Raw genomic sequence first — 15,195 nt, forward strand, 5'->3', positions numbered from 1 at the left:
ACGACCCAGAGAACTCGCGATGACCTTTGTCGCTCGGAGCGCGAGGTCAGTAGCGGTTCGGTGCTCTTTCAGAACTTCCGAATCGTGACCACCCTCGTGCAGGTGCTTCAGTGCCTTGGCCTGATGAACCTGCAGTAACGCCATAGCGTGTAAGGCGGAGGCAGCTTCTCCACAAGCCGCATAAGCACCGCCAGTCAGACCAGACGAATGCCTACAGGCCCAGGAGGGGAGCGATGAGTTTCCCCACCAGGAGGAGGTAGTATTAGAACACAACTGCATCGCTACCAACCGCTCCACCGGGGGGATCGCCGTATACCCCTTATCTGCACCCCCGTCGAGGGTGGTGAGGGAGGAGGAACCAGCAGGTCGGTTTCTGACAGCAAAAGGTGCCGTCCATGACCTGGTGAGCTCCTCATGCACCTCCGGGAAGAGAGGCACCGGGGCGGGGCGCTGAGAATCAGCGCGAGCCACCCCGAGAAACCAATCGTCCAACCTCGAGGGCTCGGGATGCGGTGGAGATTTCCACTCGAGCCCTACTCTCTCGGCGGCCCGGGAAAGCATAGCCGGAATCTCTGGATCCAATTCAGGCCTTGCCACCATCCCGGAGGGCGGCAGCGCAGTCGAATCTTCCTCTCCAGAGAGCTCTCCCTCCGATGCAGTGATCGACATCCGGTCATCGGAAGGAGCACCGAAGGATCCGGCTGGTACGCTCTTCGAAGAGGGCCCAGCGTGTTCCTTTGGCAGCTCGACTGGTTGCGAAGCGCTAGAGGAGTGATGGTCCCCCGAGGGTTGGTTCCCTGAGGGGTTTGCCACCACTGTAACCCTCAGACCGCCCGTGCTACTGCCCGAGCGCCCCCTGGAGGAAATGGAGCCTGGCCCGCAACTTCGAGATGTCATCTTCCCGCAATGGGAACATGACTCATCCACGAACGCCACCTCAGCGTGTTTAATGCCCAGACACGTGAGGCAGCGATCGTGAACATCACCCGGCGCCAGGTAGCGATCGCATCCAAAAACACATGGGTGAAACGGCATCTTTAAAAAGACGATACGTCGTCTTTACAAAGACGCACCCATGTAAGCTCTTTTAGAGAAACAAGCTCTTTCAGGGAAATGCTCTTTTATGTGCTGAGACGCACAGGGGAGATGGCCGCTTGCAGCACAACAGGGGGTAGTGCAGCCTGAAGTGCGCAACCCACTCGACACAGGAACAGCCACCGCTGAAGCACCGTCCGCCAACACAAAAAGCTCCCTAGAGCGCGTTGAACTCGTCGTCACAACGAAGATATGGCAGGACCAGAACGATGTTATCACTCGGCCCCAAAGCGAAAAGCTGGTTGCACCTGCTACCTGCTACCTTTTACCTTTATGCTCATGCTGTGATCAGCGGCAGCTGGATGCAATCATCGCATGCCAATGTCTATTGGCTCGTTTAGTTTACACTCAAAATAGATTGGTCTCTTGAAGCGAGATCCCAATTCGTTGGTCACGACGTGACTCGCAGTGACCGACTGAAAGGGAATGCTTTTGGAAAACACACCCCAGTTTAGCTTCTAGTCATGGTTTTCTACGTCACAGACTTTTCCTGAGTTGGTAGTTTGTTGCCATAGTTTCTAATTAGTTTCACACCTGTTCCCTGTTCTGTTGATTATCATCCTTGTGTATTTAAGCCTCAGTTCTGTGTACGTTGTTGACGTTATGTTAGATGTGCACTGGGCTTTTGCTCTGTTTATTAAAGTCGTCTTGTTTCATATTCATTATGCGTCACGCATCTCCTTTTGGGATTTTACTACACCCTAACCATGACAATAAGACTGACGGAGTATGCCATTATTAATAGAAATTGTGTGTCAAGCATCTTAATTGGAATTTCAGCTGTTCATTTACGGGGAGTTGTCAACTAAAAACAGACAACTTTTTATGTGTTTTGGCTGTTAATTTACACGAAAGCAGCATTTTGGGGGCCTTTAGTTTCTGAAAATGATGCCATTATCATTTCACGAGTTCACCTGCCCATCCAGTCCTGGTGGTTAATGGTAAACGAACTTGGCTTCCTGTCCTCAACGGAGGCTCGAATCCGAGGCTCGGCTTGAGCTCAGAGTTCAACCTCCCACATTGAGGTACTACATGAAGGAGGAGATGGGGAGGTGGAGGTATGCTGGAAGAATTGTCACTGGAAAGGCACAATGACTGCTGCTTATATAGTCTTGTAATGATGATTGACAGGACTAAATGATTAGGCTCCTCCCGAACCTATGTTTAGAACTTCTTGTGCATTCAAGTCCTCCTGGGAAGTTCGTATTTACGAGTTGACAAGTCGTAATTATATGTCAGTGCGTTTGAGTCACTTTGGTCAGAAGAAGATGGCAATTTAACTTTTCTACATAAAATTCCAGATTTTTTAACTCTACATCTACAAAATGATATATAAAGAATGTGCATCTTCATCATGTTTTTTTAATTTTTTTTTATTAGGTGATGTAAACGGAATCATTATATATTCTATGGTAATTATGTAATAATATAATATTTTGTATATGTAACTTATACAGTTTTATTGTAGATGACAACAAAAATAATTTTATTAATTTCAACAAATTTACCATCAATACAGACACTGCATATCTATAGTCCAGTGGATCCGGCAAGTTTTCTCACTCACACACCCCCAACTCGGAAACTCTGGGCTTAAAGAACATTTCGAGTTTCTCACTCATAAAAATTACATTGTTGTGGCATTCATGTGCGTTCAACTCGTAAATACGATCTATCCAACATGACTTGAACACACCATTCAGCTCATGTAAGCTACAAAAAACACAAATTTGTGAAAACTGTCATGCAATGTCATGCCGTTGTGTATTACGTGTTTGTGTAGTGTTTCTTTACATAGTGATATCGCCAACTACTGGCCTGGCATGCATAATACAGCATTTTAGTTTGTTTTTGCAGATCCGTGTGAATGAGGATCATTTTTACAACTATGTCACCTTTGCGCAAAAAACGCAAAGGAAAAACTTTTCAATTTTTAGCACATCATTGTCCAGTATGTATATAAAATATCTTGACTGAACACTGAACTTTAAGCTATCAAAGAAGCACGTTCAGATGATCTGTGCTTTGCAATTTATTGTGTTTTTGTCAAGGGAATGAATAAGAGTGAATCAATTATTTGTAAGTATTTAATCATAATTTTATTTGTAACCATAACTAATGAGCCTCTACATTTTGTCTCTATGTATTTTAAGTGCGGGACAGAGTGAGATCGAAAATGGAGCGAGACATTCTTGCAGAAGTGAATCATCCCTTCATTGTCAAACTCCACTACGGTGAGTATTTTTCTCAAGAGGAGACGGTAAGCAACAGAACAAGAGCATTTACACAGGAAAATCAGTTTCTGAACCCCCTGTGCACTGCTGAAATGACAAACAGACAATGTTGTGGAGTGACGAGCTACATGTAGCAATGCTTCTAACTAAACTACTGTACATTCTACAGTTGTATGACAGTAGCTCAGATGTTTTTATAGCACTATAGCCTTTTACAGTAATGAGCTATCAGGTAATATTTTCTGTTAAAGATTATGTCTCATCTGATTGTAAAAATCGATTATATTATCTAATAATTATTTATTTAAAAAGAGATTTCCAGTAGCTTGACTGTAGCATTTAAACTGAGTTGCATGTAACTTTTCAGGTTTTTACAGGTTTTTTTCCCTTGTGCTTCTGAAAATTACTGCTTAAATGTCACCTTTGTTGCTTTTCCACTCAGCCTTTCAGACAGAAGGAAAGCTGTACCTTATATTGGACTTTCTCAGAGGGGGAGATCTTTTCACACGCCTCTCAAAAGAGGTCAGTTTTTATGAAACTGCTCGAGTCAACTAAATATTTCTGCTGTTCACTAAACAGGCAAACATGGCATGCTTGTTTGGTTCTAAATGCTTCTAAAAGGAATAATTAATTTAAAAATCATCTTTATATCATAATTTGTGTTGTTGTAATTCCCAAATACTCAGGGGTGCGTATACGTGGTGCACATGCGCGACCAAAATAAAAAATAAGTAAACAAGTTCAGAGTGCTCATTTGCATACCGACATGGCATATACTTACTTGCCAGCAACCCGCCAAAATAAAAGCTTGCTGATTTTATGTTTGAAAATTATGAAAATTCATTAAAAAAGTGTATACTAGCATTGTATTTTTAAGTACTATAAAATAATTGTATTTTTACTTAATACTCAATTTATTTTGAAATATAATAGTTATCACACTGATTATTTTGTTTATTATTTTATTAAAATACAAAATCAATTAATGCAATACTTTTATCACTATTATTAATTACTTTATTTTAATTACACAGTTATATTTAATGAGTCACACTGTGTGCAGTGTGAGCAACAAACCAAATCTCCACCTTTATTTTCTCCATGGCACACAAAAGGAGATGTTTTTAAGAATGCTGTTGCTGCACTTTTCGAGTGAAAGTGAACGGGAAGAGATGTTTTTATGTTTTGTGCTCCAGGGGAGAAAGTCATATAGGTTCGGGATAACATGACAGTGAGTAAATGAGTAGACAGTTATAATACCAATTTGTGTCCACTCATTATACAACTGAGCTGATTTGCTGTTGCTCAGTGATAGGCTGTAAGCATTTGGTCGTTTAGTAATGACCAAAACATCCACCTGCAGCAGAGGTACATCCACATGTGCATTCTGAACTGTAATGGAGATGTCATTTGGTCCGAATGCCTTGGTAATTAAAGGCATGTCTGGCATCTATTCTCTGATGGATGGTGTAATTGTTCCCTCTTAACATTAACTATACTGTAATTCTCCTTAATGGAGTGTTTGATTTTCTTGATCACATCACTTTCTTATCTCCCAAACTTCCCTCAAGGATCTGCTCCCTTCACGCATGGGAACAAACCTGATTATTGATCTATTGACAGCAAAGCCTGTACTTTCTGAGCTGTGAATCACACGTTATAGCAGCAGAGGCCATCAGTGGAAAATTATCAATGCTGGCAAGGATTAAGGGGAAATCATTTGTTTTACATTGATTAGCATAGTTTGTGTCTGGCGGTTGTATAAAGTTTGTAATATATCCCCTGTATGCTGAAGATATTCTCAGCCACTGAGACCAAGGTCGTATGTGTGTGTGTGTGTGTGTGTGTGTGTGTGTGTGTGTGTGTATGTTTGTGTTATATATATATATATATATGATAACGTATGATTTTCATGCTTAAAAATTGTGGGTTTATATTTTATCTAATATATTCGGACATTTATGATGGGGACATGATACACCATGGTAAGAATAACCTTTCTGGCATTATTTTGAAAATAAAATGAGATAGTCCTTCTTAAGTTTCACACTTAACATAATTACAGCCTCTGATGTTCAAGAGTTCTTTAACCGATAAGTGAGTGATTTAAAGCTATAAAAAGTACAAGCAGCAAACCACCTAGAATAACTTTGTTGCCGTGGCAATCGGATGAGAGATGGCAAGGTTCATTTAAAAGCATAATATTGGGCTTTTAAGATGTGACATCATCTCGTGTTGCTATACTGATAGGCAATGTACTGTTTTCCCCACTCCTTATGAAATGATGACATCTATTCCTGTGCTACAGACATGTACACTGAAGGTTCAAAGCACAGAAGCATTTATGGCTGAAAGCAAGAAAGAATTATTTGCATTATCTATGACAAGGCCAGTATTTTATATATATATATATATATATATATATATATATAAAAGCTCAACAGATGCCTCATACTGAGTGCATGTTCTTTATTTTATTTTCATTTATGGAAATCAGTTGTTGCTAAATCAAGCATTATTACTACTGCTCATATTTATAGTTTAAACAAACCCGTAAGCCTAAGTATTAAGCTTGGGTGTGTGTACATGAATGATACCTCAAATCATGCAGCTTATTGAGGATATGTGTGCTATTGCTACTGCCCAGACTTGTGATTTTCACGTGATGGATGATAAAATGGATAATATCAGAGTTTATAAAGTCCTCAGAATATCATAGGGACTTATGGCTGGGCTCTTTTGACTTGGGTGAGTAGGCAACCTCTCAGAACAGCCCGTCAGTGCTGTAGAAACCACTCAGAACTTCTTGATAGCTACCCAGAATGCCCTAGCAACATGACACAAGCTCACATTTTCTTCAGAACATGTAAATTGTGTTATGTACCATTATAGATTCAGTTTAGATTATTCCTGTGGGACTCCCCCACTCAGGTTGGGATGCATTTGGTTGTTCTGTGTTTGAAAATCTCCAGCTAAGCTCCAGCACGTAGAATGACTTCACCCCAGTATCTGGCCTCTCTGTTGAAAACAGCCCCACACTTATCTGGAGCAGACGTTTCCTTCAGACATTGATTAATGTGACTCACTGGCCATGCTCATTCGCTCAGCTTAAACAACCCGTGGGCTTTATTGTGCACGTCACTTATTCATCAGTCACATCTTTCTGTCTTTATTCTGGTTGCGTAGAGATAGTTGTCTTTATTAATTGCCTGTGGAGGTCTTTGTGTCATTGTACATCATATAGGCCACTTTGCTTTAGGATAACAAGATTATATGCAATCAGGGATGAATTGTTGAAATCACTTCTCTCCCCCAGGCCTTTTTCAATTATTAATTAACTGCTGTAATTTTAGAAAGTGAAAATGATTTGCCAAGTTTTCAATCAGCAAAAGGTGCTTAAATCACATCTACAATCAATCACTCTCAGGAAATCGAGAACCTTTTTTATTTATTTTTTTATTTTATTTAATTTATTTAAAATAGAAACAATATACATTACTGTTCAAAAGGTTGTTTTTTCTTTCTTTGTCAGAACGAAATTAATATTTTATTTAGCAAGAATGTGTTAAATTGATTTTAAAAAGGGATATTAACGACTTATATTGTTACAAAAAAATTATAATTTGAATAAATGCTGTTCTTTTTAACTTTTTATTCATAAAAGAATCCTGAAAAAAGTATCACAGGTTCCAAAAATATTAAGCAGCACAACAGTTTCCAACGTTGATAACAAATCAGTATAATAGAATGATTTCTGAATGATTATGTAACACTGAAGACTGTAGTAATGACTGATGAAAATTCAGCTTTGCATCACAGAAATAAATTACATTTTAAAGTATATTAAAGTAGAAAGCACTACTTTAAATCGCAATTATATTTCACAATATTACAGTTTTTTTTCTGTATTTGTAATCAAATAAATGCAGCCTTGATGAGCAGAAGAGAGTTATTATCTTCATTAAAGTTGTTTATTTTATTTCAGGTTTATTTGACTGGGACAATGCACATCAATAATACATAGATGTACAATGTTCCAGAAGGCTATTTTGCATGTGCAGTCCCTGGACTGATGGTAAAATTGTCACCCTAAAAATCTATACATAATACATACATACAGTACATACATACTCGAAAATACATATAAAGTTATACATAATACATACTGTGTAATTCTATCCCAATACAATAAAAATCAACATCCGCTTAAAAATTACGTTATACATAGTACCAATAAATCAACACCAGCTCACTCATACACATACAATCCAACTGTTAGAAAATATGACAAGCAATAAACCAATAACATTGATATACAGGCAAGGATAATATAAGCATACAGACAAACCTTAATCATTCAATCAGTACTAAACCAAACAACCTCATATATATATATATAGCATGAAAATCTCAAACTGGTAGAGCAGAAGTTTTAGTGTGTAAAATTAATGTTGACTATGTTGCCTCTCAATTAACCTCTTCTGATGTGCAGTCTTGTACCTTTTGGTTCAGATCAAAGTTTGTATATTATGATTCACCTTGTAGCTGGCTGGTTTGGATCCTGGCTTATAATAAGATTTTTGTATTTTTTTAATCCATATGGGAAAATGAATGGGGAAGATACTTCAGAAACCAAGGCCGCTGATTGGTGGGCGCTGGTGTATTATTATTATAAACAGTGAATAGTTTACCTTACAGCCATAAACTGTGTTTTGCTAGTTTGCTAGTTTGCTAGTTCTAAGTGTTTTTGGGGTGAGTGGCATTCTCATCTCACTCTATAGATCATTTTGTTGGACAAAAATGTGTAACTACAGCTACACTTTACATAAAGAGCAACTCCTGCACATTTTCTTCCTCTGACTAATCAGTCTCTCTGTTAGTGTGAATTAAAAAAGAAGCTGGAGCACTTTTACTGAGATATTCGTGCACTTGATTTAATCGGGATTCTCCGCACAGAACCATGCCTGGGATGTGAGACGTAAATTAATTACCTCTGGTGCTCAGATCTCTCATCTGACTGCAACAGCTGCTGCTCTCTTGGCTGGAACTTGTTACGCCAATCTACTCTCCTCAATATGGCACTGTCTGTCCCCTGATGCTCTCCACACAGTCTAAATAAATCTCCCGGTGATTAAAATTAGCTTGGAAAAGAGCAGTTTTTGGACTTCCAAATATAAGAACACACTGTGTTATTGCAGTTTTATTAAAGATCTGTCACTGGCCAGGTTCTGCTTTAAAGGAATATGCTGAGTTATTTACAACTGCTTGTTATTTTAAGTGCATTAGCGTAAATATGATTCCCATTTGATTTTATGAACTGCAGGTACAGAGTCTTGCTGCATAGACATTCATTTATAACTCAGAACTTAGCCAATTGAAAATGCGATTTTAAGAAATGACATGCAATATGGTATGACATGATTTCACGTCGAGGTTGACATATTTATCCACAGGTAAAGCCCAAGAGAGCTGGTTTCCTATTAACTTATACTGTACGTTTTAGGTAAAAGCATTAGCTAAATAAAAATCTAGATTTTGGTGTTGTGGATGCAATGCAAATTATTTTTCTCCAGGTGAAAATCATAAGCCTAATTTCTAAGAAAAGTAATAATACATCTCCTTTCAAATAAGCCGCATGATTTGAGGTATGATTTATGTCCATAGCACAAACTGTGTGGGATGAGTTACATGACAAAATGTTCTGGTTAGGGCCTTGTTCAAATCCCTAATCCTAAAGGGATTTGGATTTCTGTAAAAGCATTGGCTAAATAAAAAATTAGTTATTTATGATATGTACTTTTTTTCTTTCTAGGTAATGTTTACTGAGGAAGATGTGAAGTTCTATTTGGCTGAGTTGGCCTTGGCTTTGGATCATCTTCATAGTCTGGGCATCATCTACCGTGATCTTAAACCAGAGAAGTAAGACCAAACCCCATGTATTACCAGTAAATAGCAATCATGTGTTCTAATTTACACTGCAGCCTACTTAAGTGCCCTAGATAGTGACCTTATGCCTGTAAGGCCACAAGAGTGACCTTGTTGTTGATAACCTCAGCACGACCTCGATTGGACGTAATGTTCAGGAGGGCTTAAATCCTGCATTTTCAAGCAGCAGTATAATCCACATCTGGATTAGAGTCAAAAGAACTCTGTGAAACTCTCATGTAATTAAAGTCATAATTCAGAGGTTCAAACTGGGTGATGCAAGCGCCCAGAGAGCTTCCTGTGCTGCTCCTGTTTCTTTGGGGCAGTTACAGCAGCATCTGTTTTGTGTCCTTCTGCTGGATTCAGAGTGCTTGTCAAAGCTTATTCCCTAACATTACACTGAAATGTGTGCAGGGCTCAACAGTAGAGATGACCTGATGGTCCGGGATCAGTGTGTGAGACTTTCATCCATGTTGAGGCTTATTAAGTACAAGTGTTTATTCTTCAAACATTTTATATTGTCGTATGTACAGAATATTTTTCTAACTTCTGCTGATTTACGCATTTCACATATTTAACATTATGTAGCTGGCTAATCTAGATGCATTTTATGTAATTGCGAGAATGACTAGTGAAAATATTTGTAATCAGTAATGATTATGCCAATGTTTTTCTTCTTGGAGTAACTTGATGGGCTGTTTACAGCTATTATTGCAAATTATATGTAGCAAATTCTTTGTTTGTTTGATTGTTTTTGTACATGAAAGTACATTTTTCTAAAAATCCCCATAAGAAACTCTTAAAGTTAGGATAGCCTCATACTTGTCTTACATCCCAAAAGATAAAATAAAAATAAAATAAAAAATAATGCATATATTTATTTAGTTAGTTAGTTATTTACAAGAAAGAAACTTTTATTTAGCAAGGACAGGCTAAATTGATCAAAAGTGACATTTGTAATGTTACAAAAGATTCTGTTTCAAATAAATGCTGTTCTTTCTATTGATCAGAAAAAAGAAAAAACATCGTGAAACAGTTTAGACTAAAATGTTAAGCAGCACAACTGTTTTCAACATTGATAATAACAAGAAATGTTTCATGAGCAGCAAATCAGAATATTAGTGTAATTTCTAAAGGATCATGTGACACTGAAGACTGGAGTAATGATGCTGAAAATTCAGCTTTGCCATCACAGGAATAAATAACATTTTAAAATGCATTGAATTGTAATATTTCACTGTACTTCTGATCAAATAAATGCAGCCATGGTGAGCAGAATTGACTTCTTTTAATACCGCAAACCCAAAACTACTGAATGCTAGTGTATATTACTACTACATCTAGCACACCAGTGAGATGTTTTGTTCCAAAAAAAGAAAAAAAACTAACACTTTATTGTGATAGTCCACTTTAGACATTCTACTAATAGTAAGTAACTTAGCAACTACATGTCAACTAGCAGTCATTAGAGTATTAGTAGACTGTCTGCTAAATATCTTCTAACACTTTATTTTGATGGGTCCACATTATACTGACTATAAGAAACTTTGCAAGAATATGTCAACTTATTCTACTAACCCTAAACCTAACCTAACAGTCTACTCTGAGAGTTAGTAGACATGTAGTTGCAAATTAATGAGAATTAGTTGACATGTAGTTGCAAAGTTACTTATAGATAGTAGAATGTCTAAAGTGGACTATCCAAATAATGTGTAACCAAAAAAACCTATGGGTTATCAACAGACAGAGAGTTCTTAAGAGACCTCTTATAGAGAAAAGGATAAACTTATCAGTAAGCTTTTCCATTGTTGAATTCATTGTAGTAAACAAGGCAACCACGTGAGTAGGCTCGGTTGAGCACAATCAGTGTCATTCTTAAGAACCATTCCTGACCTAGACCAGCAGAAAAATATCCCTATTGTTGAGCCGTGATGAATGACTACTAGCCCCTTAATATAATCCTTCCTGTGCTCCCACTTACAGTAATGCTCTTTCATGGCTTGTCTCTCTCATATCTACTCAAACAATGGGCCAAAACCAAGCTTACCTGCACTCTGAATTGGCTCATGTGGGAGATTCATTGCTGGAAATAATGAAAGGGACACTCCATACGCTAGAAGAGCTATTCCTTCTGGCTCTCGTCTGAGAAGGTGAAAATGGAGGTGGCTTGAGAGCAGGTCTCGCTGGAGCACTCGATTTCTCTTAAGGGCACGCTGTTCTGAGACCTGTCATAGGTGATTAATGCCATATAGGCAGAGGCAATCCAAAGGACACTGCACCAGTACACTCATTAAGAAAATATATCCTCAATCTTTTCACCCCTACACGCTTACAAGAGCTTCAAAGGAAGTGTAGCGTTTACCTTGTTGAACTATGATATCCTTGATTGTGGTATTTAACTATATTTATTGATGTATATTTATGTATATTTTTATTTCATTCAATGTTATTATTATTTTATTTACACATACAGTGGTGGCCAAAATTATTAGAACACTAGTATTTTCACCAGCTAAAAAAATGGTTTAAGTCAGTTATTTCTATCTTTTGCTGTAGTGTGTCAGTCGAAAATATCAGTTTACATTTCCAAAAATTCATTTTCCACCACTGTATTTATTACTACTGTTCTTTTTATTTTAGGTGATTGTAAGTTTTCTTCTAAACTGGTCTGTTCTAGGTTGGTTGGAGAGAGATTGAAATTTCAAAAACACATTGTAAAAATAAATATATTCATTCATGAAAATAAAAATAATTATCAAAAAAAGAAAGTGTAACATTATGAATCCTATTTCAGAGTAACAGTAAAGTTATATTATTATATTTTTATAATCAGTTTTAATGTCTTTTCATGCATGATCCTCTGAATTGAATATTTAATTAAAAATAAAAATGTAACTAAATGAATGCATGCAAGATAACATTATTCATATTCATTCTAAATCTTTATTACTGTGTTAACATGACAAGTTGTGATGTTGCTCTGCATACAAAACAACTAAACTCTACTTTTTAAGATGTTATTAAAAAATTGTTTCATACTATTGCAGCAAATTAATAAATGCCCTCTCTATCTCATTTTAATTCTGTAGCTGCTCTCTATACCGTAATATAGAAATGAAATGTAATCCACTGTTGTTTCACTTTCCCAGCATTCTCCTTGATGAAGAAGGCCACATAAAGATCACAGGTAAGCAGGATTTTTGTTTCATTTGCTCTCACCACATGACCCAACTCTTTATGTTTGTCATCGATCGAAGGCACCGCGTGTTGATGGTTTAATATCTTCTCTGCGCTCTCAGATTTTGGCCTGAGCAAAGAGGCAATCGACCATGACAAACGAGCGTACTCGTTCTGTGGGACCATCGAGTACATGGCCCCAGAGGTGGTCAATAGACGAGGTCACACTCAAAGTGCTGACTGGTGGTCCTTTGGCGTCTTAATGGTAAGTGTCCTTGCAGATTGTGAAGGATCATAGTGGGCTGTGTGAGCGCTGCAGTGTTTTAGTGTTATGAGCATGTGTAGCATTAGCCTGGGGCTGAAGGATAAAGTGGCCGCAGCTCTGTGGGGTTCCCACAGCCCATTTTGGTGCAAAATTACACATTACATTAGTTTGACTATGTTTTAATGTTATTTTAATGCATTAACTAGCCTTACTATGCTGCATTCCATTCAACTCAACTCAGAAGTTTACATGGTGAACTGCATTTTTTGGGTGATATAGCCCTTTTATACAAAAAGGGTGATTTTTGCCCCCATGAAAAAGACTTGATCTGGACAGACAGACAGACAGACAGACAGACAGACAGATAGACAGATAGATAGATAGATAGATAGATAGATAGATTTTTTTATAGTACAATGTCCTCTTTTATGTCAAAAGATAAAGGGAATTTTGATTTCTCAGTTCATGACCCCTTTAAATATATAAATATGAAAATGATACAAAAAATGCAGTCCTCCTTATAAAAAGTTGTGGTTATTTGAAGAACACAGAAATACACGAAGAGCAAAGAAACAATACACATTTCATAGAACAAGTGGCAGGTGTATTATTTAGCAAAACTTAATGCACTTAACTATTTTGTCATACAGTATCAGATTTTTTCACTGTCAAACATTACATTTTCAGATTCAATTCCACATTTGAATACTCTTGTCAATCCAGAAACTCTGCAATGTGTAGCTAGTTAGAAGAAAAAGAAGAAGAAAAAACAAACACACAACAATGTTTTTGTCCCCATTTTTAATTCAGATAATAAGTGAGATTTAAGTGAGATTTTGAACACTAAACTGGGAAATGTCCCCAGTTTCCATATCTTAATTTTTATTTATTTTTTGTTAACAATATACAAACAGGAATGAGAACATGACAACACATATCAATTCAACATCCCCACCTATCCTCCCTTCCTCACCCAATATATCTGACTTTGAGTGAAACACAGCATCAGCAAGAGTTGCTAACCTTTAACTAAACAAACAAAACACTTTGAAAATTATATTTATCGGACACTTCCTCACAAGATATACATCAGTGGATCTCTTCTTGCTGCTGCACTGGGCCATAGATTCTTCTATTAATTCAAAAAAGATCTGCTTAGGCAAAAACACCTTTTATTATTGCCCTAAGCTGTTGCTGGTAATTGCTTCTAGATGAGGGTATGTCCTCTGAGAATTTCCATTTCCTCAGAAGCAACTGACTCACGGCCATCGTTGGAGCAAATCATTTTTGAAGAGGTGCACACTTATAGGTATCAAGAGCTCAGATGGATACGACACCTAATTTTAAAAGCTTGTAATTAAAGTTGAGATGAGACTTCTAATTAAAAATGTTTAAGGTGAAGTATAATTTATGCTGGACTAGCTGCACCCACCAAATCTACCAATGGGGGCTTACTGGACCATAATACGCAACCAAACCTTGACCCATTGGGCAGACAAAACACAACTGGCTCAGCAACATGACCTTTTGTGGTACAGAAATTTACCAAATAACCTTTAAAAGTTTGACAGTGAATGCAGGACATACAGACTATTTTTAGGATTAAATTGATTGATCAGTATTGCATTCAAAGTTCTCTAAACTCTACATTTTTAGTCACCCAGCTCTCAGTGTAAATAAATTTGACCTGAGTTGTTGTTTGGTGGAATTGTTGTGGACTCTCTCTTTAAAACTACAGCCCATTTAACTGGTTCACTTCTGAATATCCACAGCATAACCCAGCCTTAAAATGAATTCACTCACAGGGAAAAGTGTTACATAAGAGTGAGCACGCTGAGACAGATTTGGTTTCACAGTATGCGCTGTTACTGTGTAGCAGTGCTGAATACACACTTCTCTTATTGTATCATCCGTAAATAAACTTGCTAGAGCAAAGCCTGATGCTTCTATTACTGTCCCCAGTTTGAAATGCTGACTGGATCCCTGCCATTTCAAGGCAAAGACCGCAAAGAGACAATGGCACTTATTCTCAAGTAAGAATTATTGTTGTATTTGTGCATTTTCTGACAGCCTAGTGTTTTTTTTTTTCTTGGTTTAAAGATTTGTAATTCTAAAGTTGTCCTCACAAATGGATCTGTCAGGATGATTTGTGATGTTTGTGGCTATTTATCACAGTCTCATTTATTTTCAGAAATAAATAACAGATTTAATGGTTTCTTTTTTTTCCTCAGGGCAAAACTCGGCATGCCGCAGTTCCTCAGCCCAGAAGTCCAGAGTTTACTGCGGGCTCTTTTCAAAAGAAACCCTTCCAATAGATTAGGTAGGCTACCGTACATGCACCAAACACTGCCTTAAACCAACAAAAATTCAATTCACCTGGCTTCAGTCTCTCCTCCATAAGACCATCCTAATCCAGCCAAGATCTTAAAGGGGTCATATGATGCTATTTTAAAGATCATTATTTTGTGTATTTGGTGTAACAGAATATGTTGACATGCT

The 15,195-nt window shown here is 37.6% G+C and overlaps 1 protein-coding gene across 1 annotated transcript in view; it reads left to right on the forward strand.

The window, feature by feature from the left end:
• The window catches only part of rps6ka2 (ribosomal protein S6 kinase, polypeptide 2), a 57,506-nt gene that overhangs the window by 18,032 nt on the left and 24,279 nt on the right, over nt 1-15,195 (forward strand). Inside the window, exons 4-10 of the mRNA XM_016505060.1 lie at nt 3,249-3,329; nt 3,772-3,851; nt 9,142-9,248; nt 12,404-12,441; nt 12,554-12,696; nt 14,659-14,729; nt 14,928-15,016. Coding sequence (XP_016360546.1) covers nt 3,249-3,329; nt 3,772-3,851; nt 9,142-9,248; nt 12,404-12,441; nt 12,554-12,696; nt 14,659-14,729; nt 14,928-15,016 — 609 coding nt within the window. The remainder of the gene's footprint in view (nt 1-3,248; nt 3,330-3,771; nt 3,852-9,141; nt 9,249-12,403; nt 12,442-12,553; nt 12,697-14,658; nt 14,730-14,927; nt 15,017-15,195) is intronic.

Source organism: Sinocyclocheilus anshuiensis, unplaced genomic scaffold (genome assembly GCF_001515605.1).
Source record: "Sinocyclocheilus anshuiensis isolate Anshui unplaced genomic scaffold, SAMN03320099.WGS_v1.1 scaffold6, whole genome shotgun sequence".
In the NCBI taxonomy this organism is placed as follows: domain Eukaryota; kingdom Metazoa; phylum Chordata; class Actinopteri; order Cypriniformes; family Cyprinidae; genus Sinocyclocheilus; species Sinocyclocheilus anshuiensis.